The sequence below is a fragment of the Passer domesticus genome, chromosome 10 (genome assembly GCF_036417665.1).
Source record: "Passer domesticus isolate bPasDom1 chromosome 10, bPasDom1.hap1, whole genome shotgun sequence".
Classification (NCBI taxonomy): domain Eukaryota; kingdom Metazoa; phylum Chordata; class Aves; order Passeriformes; family Passeridae; genus Passer; species Passer domesticus.
This window is the reverse complement of record NC_087483.1, coordinates 18,822,503-18,834,262: the sequence shown is the minus strand read 5'-3', so window position 1 is coordinate 18,834,262 and position 11,760 is coordinate 18,822,503. Positions and strand designations below refer to the sequence as shown.

The 11,760-nt window shown below is 40.0% G+C and overlaps 1 protein-coding gene across 2 annotated transcripts; it reads left to right on the top strand.

The window, feature by feature from the left end:
- Positions 1 to 573: 573 nt before the first annotated feature.
- Positions 574 to 10,623, top strand: LOC135308779 (inducible T-cell costimulator-like). 2 transcript variants are annotated; one of them, XM_064434193.1, is made up of 6 exons: positions 574 to 690; positions 5,446 to 5,484; positions 7,360 to 7,698; positions 9,142 to 9,251; positions 9,843 to 9,933; positions 10,471 to 10,623. In XM_064434193.1, exons 1-5 carry the CDS (start codon positions 612 to 614, stop codon positions 9,930 to 9,932), a joined length of 657 nt encoding a protein of 218 aa, XP_064290263.1. In that variant the 5' UTR covers positions 574 to 611; the 3' UTR covers position 9,933; positions 10,471 to 10,623. The 2 variants fall into 2 exon arrangements, with proteins under 2 accessions (XP_064290263.1, XP_064290264.1); XM_064434194.1 differs by lacking the exon at positions 9,843 to 9,933 and having other exon boundaries at positions 10,471 to 10,610.
- Positions 10,624 to 11,760: the final 1,137 nt, after the last annotated feature.

Sequence of the window (11,760 nt, the reverse complement as noted above, 5' to 3'; positions counted from 1 at the left end):
GCCACATGAAGTTCTCATGAAACTTCAGGAAAAACAAGCCTGATCTTCAGAATGGAAGTCATGCTGCAGCGAACCTTTCAGAAGTCTCAGGGTTGAAGGGTTCTTTCTGCAATTTGGCCATGTTCTTCATATGAATTTCAGGACCAAGACACCCACTAACTAGTGGTTTCCACATAGAGCAAGATCATTAGCTATGTAAAGCCAGTTGAAACTGTGGGGAGAAACCAGGTTGCCAGTTACAAATGTGTATGTACTGTAAGTTATTATTAGTTGCTGACTATGGGCCGTCTGCAGAAGTCTGCTGTAGATGACTGCAGCCTGTATTGTGATAGACTACTGGAAGCCAGTCTTTGCAAAGTGAACATCAAAAGTAATGTCAGAAAGTGTTTCATCCTCCTGACTGTGACAGCAAACCATTAGATAGGAAAAAAAATAAAGCATTAAGCCAGGTATGTTCAACAGCTAATGCTGACATAGCTATAATGTAATCAGGGGACAAATGTTAAATTAAAAAGTCATTCTGATTATCTTACAGTTTTTGCCAGAGCCCACAAACCACTTCCTTTCCTACCCATGTGTTATTCCCCATCTTCACAGCAGACAGAAGGCAGATGCCTCTGTGTCAGGCAGGCATGAAGGCAGTTGCTGTAACTTTCTGTGTCCTCTGCTTTCAGTTTGAAGCCCTGTATGGTGAGTAACGTTTTGGATTATTCTCCTTGCAGTAGGTGTCTCTATAGAATATAACTTAGCCAATGATGGGAGGTAGTAGATGAGGCATGATAGCAGGGGGTTGGAGGAATAAAGGTAATGGAGGGTATTGGCTGCAAAAAGACTGCTCTCAACTTCAGTGTCACTAGAGTTGGTGGGAAAAGAATTCCTGCAAGTTTTCAGTGTTTATGTTCTTTAGCTCATCTGCTCAGTGTTACCCTTTAGCTGTTGAGACTGTAGTGCTCCAGCCAGCTTCCCTTGATGGATATAAGATCTCATAGCAGCATGATGGTGAATAATAAAGAGAAATCAAGTTATCAATATTAAATCTGCTCTCATTTAGGCAGGGAATTCTTATACAATGAAAAATGTATATGGCATGGAAAAGCAGATGAGGTCATTTTGGTGCAGGCTTGAAACACAGACTTAAAAGGAAGCATGGAATTCCTATGCTGTGTTTGAGATGGTACACAGTGACAGCACCAGTGTCAATCCAGCCTTAAACATGGGTGTAGCATTTAGCAAGATTCAGTTTTTTATCCCAGTTGTGCAAAGTAAAATATCACAGCTTTACCTGTAACCTCTCTGAAATGCACATATTCAGCATGGAAATACTGGTAATAACAGATTAAGGAAAGTCTTTTTTTCCATACATATTCTGTCCAAGGATTTGGTATGATGCATCATATAAGTAAGATCTGAGATTTAGTGTGCACAGTTACTGAACACCATCTAAATATGCTCCTTTGATGGTCATGTGAAGGGCTATTAAATACTTGTTCCTGAAATTCTAGTGAAAAGGGATAGAATTTAGGTATCCTGAGTTTTCAGGAAGAACTTCAGCTTTCCTCTAAATAAAAACTAGTTTTCAGCTCTTTAGGTAATGCAGATACATTTTTGAAGGCTAGCTAATATGATAATATGCTGAGTTTTCAGATAGAATAAAAAGATGGGGGAAATCACAAGAAAGAGTAATTGTAATCAGTATCTCTAAAGAGAGTTCCCCTTGGAAAGTTGTTTCTAAATCTACTAACAGAAAATGCTTTAAGTTAGGTTACTTCTCATCTAGTCAATTTAGCACAAATACCTGACCAGCATGTTTTTTACACATGACTGAAGCTATCTAGAAAGCTCTTCCTCGTGGCAAGAAATAAACTGTAATTTTAAGGGTACAAATAATTGTTCTGTCTGATACCAGCATTTCTCCTTTCCTTCAAATATGGTGGATAGGATTTGGGCAGGAGACTGGGTGAAAGAGATAACAAGAGAAAGAGACTGCATGTAAGAAGAAATGGTATCTCTCAAGTTTTTTTGTCTTACAGTGTCCTCAGCACAACTTGTGACCTCTGGATGTAAATAGGTCACAGGAGGTGATATATATGTGTGCATATGTACATCATGATTTGATAACCCAATTGTGGTAAAGAAATTGTTCATAAGAGCAGGGAGCCTCTCAGAAAACCACAGGCAATGGGATTTTGGAGTACAGAGCTGGAGACAGGATTTGATAGAGCTTGAGGCCCTTGCTATGAAACTGCACATAAGCTTTGGCACACCAATATTTGCAAAGAGTTGTCACTCTTCACCCATGGATCTCCTGTTGTCAATACAGCAGGAAACCATGGTAATTTTTTAGAAGGGCTTCTGAAATATTCTCAGCACTGATTGTTCTTTCCGTGGTATGTTTTATATGAATTCAGCATTTCTCAACATAAGTTATACCATAGAAATAATTCAGATTAAAGATGGCTTCCTAGAATAAATTGGGCTATTACTGCTTTGCCCACAAGCACTCCTTTCTCACTTAATCCTGGATCTTGAAAGACAGAAATGTGTTAGTGTTAGGCATATGACTAATGACACTAAATTGACAGTGCCACCTTTCAGAGTGCCTTGGAAGTTTGAAACTATAGCAGCTTAAAAGCTATGTGCAGTTTCATTATGCATTTAGTATGAACAAAATAAATGTGTTTGCTTTAAAGGCAGGGTCTGCGATTTCCTTGCTCATCTTCAGAGGCAAACACACATGAGTGAAATTATGCTTGTTCTTTTCATCAGCTAGCTATCTCACATCCTACTAAATGTACATTCATTCTGATTGCAACTTGGCAACAAACATCCCAAATGTGTCCAGCCATAAATAACAGAGTGCTACAAGTCCATATCATTACCTAGGAATGAATGGGTACAAGTGGGCACAGAAGATCAGCAGTCAGGCACAGGGAGGGGGAATGAGCAACTTATATTCAGCAAGTGCATTCAAATTAGGTGCTGATGCAGAATAGCTAGTAAATTGGAAATTTATATCAGCTCTCACCCATTGTGGTCATCCATGTAGACAATTTTGTGTTTTAATCTCAGGCACTGTTAATCTAATTCTAAAATATGCTGCTTTTATTCTGTAGAAGCACACTCTTCTCTACAGCTACTTCTTTCAGAGGAATACTAATTGCATCACATTTACCAAAATGCTCATTCAGAGAAATACTTTACTGAGTGTTCCTTGAAAACAGTCATTTTAGGCTTCTGGGTTGGAGAGAATACAAAACAATCTTTCAGCTTGACACAAGGTCACATGAACTAAATGCTTAATGACCTCTCTCTGCCCCTTTTCATTAAAAACAAGGATTAAAACCATGATCTCTGACAAATATTTTAACCCACATGGTATGAAAGGGCAATTTCATTAGCTAACAGTGAAATTGAACTATTCTCAGAGACAAACAGAGAAAACAGATCTGAAGTTGTTACTTTAATGCTCAGAGTATAGTTGTCCCAGGCTCCTCTGGGACATCAAAGGAATATGGCACCGCTTGGCTCTGTAGCTGCCCTGGCAGAGTCAGCATCTGCCTTTCCTCTGGGTTTTAACTTCAGGTAGGTGCTTCTCAAAAGTATCAGATAAATTTATGCATTCATCATGCTCCCTAACTTCTGCTGTACATTTTTTTTTCCTCCCTTCCCTAAATAATTTGTTGGGTGTTTGGTTGAATTTTAAAGGTATGTGTTACTGAACTACAGGATGTCAAACTGCAGAGCACTTAAAATGACCTTTATCTCAAATGCTGTTCTCATAGCAACTGTTTTCTTTCATCATGCAACATATAAGTCATCAAGAATTATTTCTTTATTTGACCTTTGCTTTTATCTTTTCAGACTATATAAAATTTAAGGGCTTCCACTTTCCACTTTCTGTCTGTGCCTTCAGTGGTTCTAGAGCTCTATTTCACTGTGGCTTGGCAAGCAGTCTGTTTTCTCTGTCTTATTTTCACACCAGTGGTACAAGATGCTAAACACCTTGTCTGTTATATACTTAAGGAATAGTCCTGAGAGAAGTACAGATATTAGAACTGTCACAGAATTAGATAAGGGTGCTGACTGTGCACAGTAAACCAGGAAGAATTTGATGACTAGGGGAATGGTAAATCAGTCAAGAAGGGATAACAGTTTTTACTGTTCTCTAACTGAGCATTGCAAAGTGTCTTCCAGAAGTCCATTAGCTTCTGTGTCACACTAAAGGTATCTTAAATGAGAGTCGTTCATTTCAGTGCCCTTGCCAATGACAGTAACTGAGGAGCAAGAATTTAAAAAAGGAAAATAGCATGAACACTAAAAGACTGAAAGAGCTGAGATCATACAAAGGTACCCAAAAAAGAATGATCCTATGTTCCTGTGCATTTACAGGTTAATGTCAAAGATAACAGGTGCCTTGGAAAAAAAAATATTTATTCTATGCAAGCAAAGCAATACCTGGCACAGCTGGGGTCTGCTCTGTGTGGATATATCTAGACTACCATGTAGCTGTAACACGAGTAGGACAATGCACCAAAGTCCTTAAGTATTTGCCCTGTATTTCCTTAGCATCATAAAATCCTGATGTAGATATATTTCATTCTAAGCATCTGAAGAACTTACTCAGGCTACCAGAAAACAGGAACAGCAGATAGAATTTTTTTCCGTTTATCTGTCTGAACATTTAATTTTAGGGCACTGCAAAAAGGAAAATTCCAAATGAAACACTGTCAAACTCTGTTATGTTGCCAGTACTGACATACAAATAATTTCAAAGTGTTGGCATAGTGTGTGGTGATGGAGGCAGCGATTTAAAAAACAAAACCAGAACAATTATTAAAACTGTGTCTGTGTTCTGTAATGAAGATCACCTATGAACAAAAAGAGGATAAGTTGCTATTGGAAAAGGAACAAAACCATACGCATTACTTGAATGTTTTCTTGATGTATGTTTTGGAACATGATTGTGATAATTATAAGATGTTTTGGTGTTGTGTCAAGCAGTAGGGGAAGCAGAACAAACATTGATGGAAATGAGTACTTTAGTCTGGAAAAGTATAATGCTGGCTTATTGCAAAATCAGGACTCATGAGAAATCTTTTTTATTTCAGGCAAATTTCGTCAGTATCCTGGTGAAAGAGCTTTACTTTCATGTCAGTTCTATTTCTGAAGTACACATATTACTTTGCAAAGGTGTTTTAAGAATTTGTGAATGTTATGTATATGATCAATATAAATTCTTGTCTTGAGCATTTTCTTTCTACTTTGATTTTTATATTTAATTCTTTGTCATATCATATTAGTTTAGAGTGTAGCACAGAAAGGATCAGATAGGATAATGATACAAATTATAAAATAGCTTCAGCATCTTAACACTGCATGGCTAACACCCTGTTCTTGCATCACTCTTCTTGGATTTTAAACAGAAAACAACTTTGTATTTTTCAGGAGTTGACAGCTGCTCATCATGTGCATGCAAAAATATAGGTAAGATGTGTTTGCCTCATTTGGTTTACAGTTTTAAATGCCTTTCTGTACCAGAAAATACTGCCCTTAAAGAAAAAAACTGTCATTTTTAACTGCACATTTTAACATATTTCTATTTGATAGAGTTTTCTGTGCTATTGGTTGCTGGCTTTACAAAGTCAAGCTGTGAGGTAGCAGGATGTCTTCGGTCAGTTCAGTTTTTTTTTCCTTTTCCAAGAAGTTTGTAAAATGAGAGTTACACAACATCTGAGAGCTTTTCGTAGAAATTTTGGGAGGGTAAAATGTGATTTCTGGATTGCATGTGGGTGCACACACATGGTAACATTTTTCCTCTACACCTTTTATTATCTGAGCAATAATGGTGCTATAGCAGTCTAAGTAATTAGGCTGAAACGTTATGTCATGTCTCAAATCACCATCTAGTCCAGAAAGACAAGTCGGGTCCTGTGGTTAAGGCAGACTAAGGTAGACACGTAGGAGCTTGGGATTCACATTCCATTTTCAATTTCCAGCTACATCATCAAACTAGCTGGGTTGCTGGGCCCAGAGAGTGGTGGTGAATAGAGTTACCCGCTTACAAGTGGGGTACTCCAGGGCACAGTTTTGGGCCCAGTAGTATTTAATATCTTTGTCAATGACCTCTATGAGGGTGCACCTTCAATAACTTTGCAGATAACACCAAGTTAGGTGGGAGTACAAGAAGGCTCTGGACAGGCTGGATCAATGGGTCAAGATCAATTGTATGAGATTCAACAAGGCCAAGTGCCGAGTCCTGCACTTGGGTCACAACAACCCAGGCAGCCCTACAAGATGAGGGAAGAGTGTCTGGAAGGCTGCCTGGTAAAGGTTCTGAGGGTGCTAGCTAGCAGCCAGCTGCACATGAGCCAGTGTGTGCCCAGGTGGCCAAGAAAGCCAGTGGCATCCTGGCCTCTATCAATTACTTTGTGGCTAGGAAGATCAGGGCAATGATTGTCACCCTGTACTTGGCACTGGTGAAGCCACACCTCAGATCCTGTGTCCAGTTTTGGGTCCCTCACTACAGAAAAAAACATTGAAGTGTTGGAGTGGGTCCAGAGGAGGCAGCAGAGTTGATGAAAGGAGTGTCTGAGGAAGCTGAGGTTGTTTAGCCTGAGAAAAAGGAGGCTCAGGGGAGAACTTACCATTTTCTACACCGACCTGAAAGGAGGCTGCAGCAAGGTAGGGTTCAGTCTCTTCTCCTAAGTAACAATGGACAAGACAAGAGGAAATGGCCTCAAGTTGGCCGAGGAGAGATTTAGACTGGCTATTAGGAAAAATTTCTTCACTGAAAGAGCAGTTGAGAATTGAAACAGGCTGCCCGGAGAAGTGGTAGAGTTGTCACCCCTGGCGGAATTTAAAAGACATGTTGGTATGGCACTTAGGGGCATGGTTTGGTGGTGGACTTGGCAATGCTGGGCTAATGCTTGGACTTCATGATCTTAAGGGTCTTTTCTAATCTAAATGATTTTATAATTGCATGTTCAATTACAAACCATAAACCAGAGATAATCATTATCATTATAATCTTTGTCCCACTTGTTTTATCTATGAACAGGACAATGTGACACTGAGGCAGGGATTATATATCTATATAGTGTTTGGTCCAGGGGAGCCATTAAACAATAGCTAGTAACTGATATTGTAAATAATATTAGTAACTTCACCATTTAGTAGCTTTAGTAGTAAGTAATATTATCGAGGTCACTGATCTAATGCTAACAGTAATCTCTCCAGCCTTAGAGCAGATAACAGGCCAGGTCTCATTTATTTTGTCAGTAATGTCTGGCACAACCAGAATAATGCAGTGGTATCTCATTGTTATGTGTGTGACTATACTTATTGTTTTCATGTCTTCAGATCAGGCCCATATCTCTGACGCCGACGTGATGGTGGAATTTGAAAATGGAAACTTCCATTTCACATTCCCCAACCCCAAAAATGTGAGTGAATTCAGCATGACCCTCTTCAAAGGGCGTGAAAAGACGGAAATCTGTGCACTTCATTTGAGCAAGGAGAAAGTTATCTCCGAGAGTAATGTCACCTACTGTCAGACACAGAATTCAAGTAACAGCACCACTTTCATTCTTAAAAATCTGGCAAGAAAACATATGGACGTTTACACATACTGTCTGGAGATATTCTTACCCCCTCCTTACATAGAGTGCTGTCTGAAAGAAACCTACTTGTACCTCCAAGGTAAGTTTAGTTCTCTTCTCCCCTCACTTCAGTTAACTGATAAGTAGACACTGGGTATAGCTATGCTGCAGTGAAGAATGTGACTACAGTTCTCACAGCTAATTACCAGGCAGCTTAAAATGACTTAGCATGGGGGGCTGGGAACAGTGCAGCTGTGTTGGCGCACTGCCCAGCATGTCCTCTCCTTAGTGATTCATCTTCTTGTGCAGGTTTTGCAGGCCATGCTGAGCTTCGTGTGGCGATGGTGGCACCCAAGTTAGCTCGACTAAAGCTTCTAGTCTCTCCTTTGTCTGCAACAGCAATTTCTCTTGTCCATTTTAAAGTTGCTGGATATAAATATTAAGATTAGGTCTAGCCAGCGAGAAAAAAAATCCATTCTGAGAGCCATCTTCAAAAGCCTAGGATTAAAGAAAATCGATGGTAAAATATCCATACTAGTAGTGGTATATGGAACTCTTGGATGCCATTGAGGTGTGAAGAAGATGGTGTTCACCTCTATGAAGCAGACCTTCAGCTATAGAACCCTCTTAGAGCAGAAGTGATCCACAGCTGTTGAGAATTTTTGGCTGTTTACTGAGGAGGGCTTGGAGTAACTTCACAAGACTAACTGCCCAGGTTTTAATTTTGACCTGGCTTTCATTCAGTAGCTCTTTAGTGTACTAAACTGAAAGAGTCAATGGTGGTTTTGCTCACACCAATTCTTGGTTCTGCATACAGTTCAGTTGCAGCATGGTACTGCCTGTTGTCCTTCCCTTGCTTTCTTTTCTTCTCTCCCAATGCCAGCAATAAACAAAGAAGCTGAAATGCTACAGCAATTTTGTGCTTTATTCAAGTTGTATCTCAATCCTCTCTGTATTTAAAAAGCTTCTCAGAATCAAGCTGTGACATTTGGTTTTGTCTGCAGTGTCCATTTCCACTTGTATGGATAGTCAGATGCTCAGAGCTTTTTCTAAATGTTTCACACCCTGTCATGTTTTCTCCCAGATCTGGGCAAGGGCAATCTTGAGTACCTCAGCTTGCCTCCCTATCCAATCACGTTTGCCAAAGTCTACCCTTCTTTTGACAGGCTGCCCTTAAAATAACCTGTGGTACTTACTGCACATAAGCTTAAACCTTGTTCAGATCTGAAACACCATGTTGGAGGTTGGGATTTTTCTGCTTTTTTATTTTCTTTCTCAGCATGTTCTCAAGCCTGGCTTGGTTTCTTTTCAGTCTACACTTTCAGTGCTGTGTACTAACAGTTTCCCCTTTCTGAAAAAATGCCATCTTCTGCTTCCTACTGAATACACTTTTCCAAGGTGACAATTCACCTCAGCAAAATCCTTCTGCAGAGTTCACTTTTGCTAATCTATTAATATGAAGAGGGGAAAAAAATGAAGTTATCTGTAGAAGGCAAAAATAAAAATTATCAGTAATGACTTTTTTTTGCCTTCCCATCTTCAGATAAGGAGGACTGCTTTTCACTCGGGCTTGTGCCATTGGTTATTATCAGCATGATCATTTTTGCCATTTCCTGTGTCTGCTGTGTTGTGGCCTGTTGCTTAAGGAACAAGGTAAGCAAACACATGAGATAATGCAGAACCCTTCTTCCAAAGGTCATGGATGAACTTGGTTTAATGAGATTTAGAGAGTGGAACACGCACATATTCACTCAGCAGTGCTGTATTTTTGACAAAAAGACTTGAGTTGTTAATTTACCACTGGAATTCAAGTCATTGATGACAGTAGCTTAGATTTAATTTTTCTGAGACTGAATTGTTTCTTGACTTAAAGGCTTTGAACCAAAGGAAAGTGGAGAAATGCTGCACAGATCAGCAAAAGTATTTTCGTAAGCAGTTCAGCTGATAGTTTTCTTTAAGAAGGGGAAACAATCATCAGTGGAGCAAGTGTTCTGTTGCAAAACCACTTAGATTTTACTCAGGAAAGAAGAAAGACCAAGGACATTAGCTATTCTTTTGGGCAACGTGTGTTTTTAATTTTCAGTTTGTTTTATTTCAAGTTTTCTATGTGAGTTTGACGCGTCCATTCTGACATTAATGTTCCCACTGAAAACAGAGTAACTGCCTTACTTAATGAGCAAAGGCAGGAGTGGCAAAGGTAAGTGACCACAAATTAAATTCATGGCATTTTCTCTCTGTTGGCAGAATCAGAAGTGTGAATCCAACTCCCATGAGTACAACAGTGAATACATGCCCATGGCAGCAGTGAACGCAGCTAAAAAGCCAAGAATCTGAGGTTGTGTTAAGCCCAGCTGTACCTCTGCTTGTGTCTGCTGCAAGGCTTTCTCTGGGAGGGGAAGAACTGCTTGCTGTGTCTGCCGTTGATTCTGGGGGGATGGCTGGATGCCTGGGTGGGATTCTTACAATAGCTTGTTAATGGAGATCATGCTGCCACCTTGCAGGAAGACAAAACTAAAAGCAAAATCTCTGGAAACCTTCTGAATCATAACAGTGGGCTGGTTCCTAGAAATGCCACTGCTTCACATCTCTGCAAAGCAATGATCTTACGCATGAGGAAGAGGTGCAGAATTGTTCTGTTCAGATTCTTGAAATGATGCATGGTACCGAAAATCCTTGTGAGGAAGTGATTTACTCGATTTATGAGTGTTCCTGGCTAAGGACAAATATTCTGCAGAGAATGTGGAGCTTCCTAACTACTTAAGTCCTACAGAAGCTACTACACAAGCAGTTTTGGATACAGAACAGAAACAGAATTTGGACTGATTCAGATGTATGAGTGCTGCACATAACTGATTCTCCATTTCTATTCTAGGTATAAGTTGCTTGTGGCATGGAAATTTTGGAAGCAGTTTTCCAGCTGCTTGAACTTGGACAATGGGAAATCAGCATTTCCCCACCTTTCCCAACCTCCCTGAGCTCTCATGATGGCCCTGTGCTCAGTCATGTGACACCCACCATAGCACTGTTCTGAACTGTGTTTGCTCTAGCCTTGTTTGTGAACTGGCACCCTGCCTGATCCACTGACTTACGGACATGAAAATAATAACAAGTTAAAGATGTCAGCTTTTAGTTGAAGAAAATGTAAGATTCCTGTAGTACTGCTACAGAAAGGACTTTTATTTTCTAGTCTCCTTTATGATAAACTTTCCAGTGGAGACAAAAAAAAGACTACCTCCAAAGCCAGCCCTTGTGGTACAGCCATACTGCCATGTATTGCACACACCCTTTTGTTAGGGTTAGTTTAGCAAGGGAACAAAACCTGAGACAGTACAGCAGAGACTTCTCTGTGACACTCTGCCTCAGCTATGTGCATCTGCTTTTTTTGTATTTGTGCTGTCAATACATCTTTGCCATTCACACCTTGGGGTTCCTCTTATTTGAAGAAATCCTGAATGCTTTTACTAACAGGAATATATTACAAGAAGGATATATTGTAAGGCTGAAATTGTTCCTTAGGTCAATTCAAACCGACAAGATCTCTCTCTAAACTGGGAGGCACGTTCTCTCCTTTTTGTGTCTTGCAGCACAAACACAACACAGTCCCTATGGTCAGAATATTCGTGGACTCTGCATTGCAATTATCTTCCTCTTGCCATTTCACATGAAACCTTTACAACTTCCCCAGAGGGTTCGGGGTTTACTTGACCTGCCTCAAATTGCTCAGAGCCTTCAGTGTGACTGAAATGATCGATCCTGCATGTTCCATGTGAGATTCATCAGAACTCTGATCATAAATGACCAGCTGTGATTCCAGCCTGCATATCTTGCCAGACACCTTTGGGCTGCAAAGTAGAACCAGAGTAGTACATTGATTCTAAACCCCTCTGTAGTACATTAGAAAACCCCAAATATTGGGCAGAGGATACTATTGAGAGAGATACACAGCCTGCTTGTCTGGCATGCAGAAGGCTGGTTTCAAATTTGATAGGGGAAATAAGCTGGTACATCAAGAACAGGCTTTTCTTCAACAAACACCTGGATAGACAGAAGTATTGCAGAGAGAAGGTGCAAACTGCTAACTGTGACACTGAAAATGAGTAAAACATCAAATCAGGCAGGGACTGCCAATTACTGCTCAGCTAAACAGCTCCTAGGCAGAGAT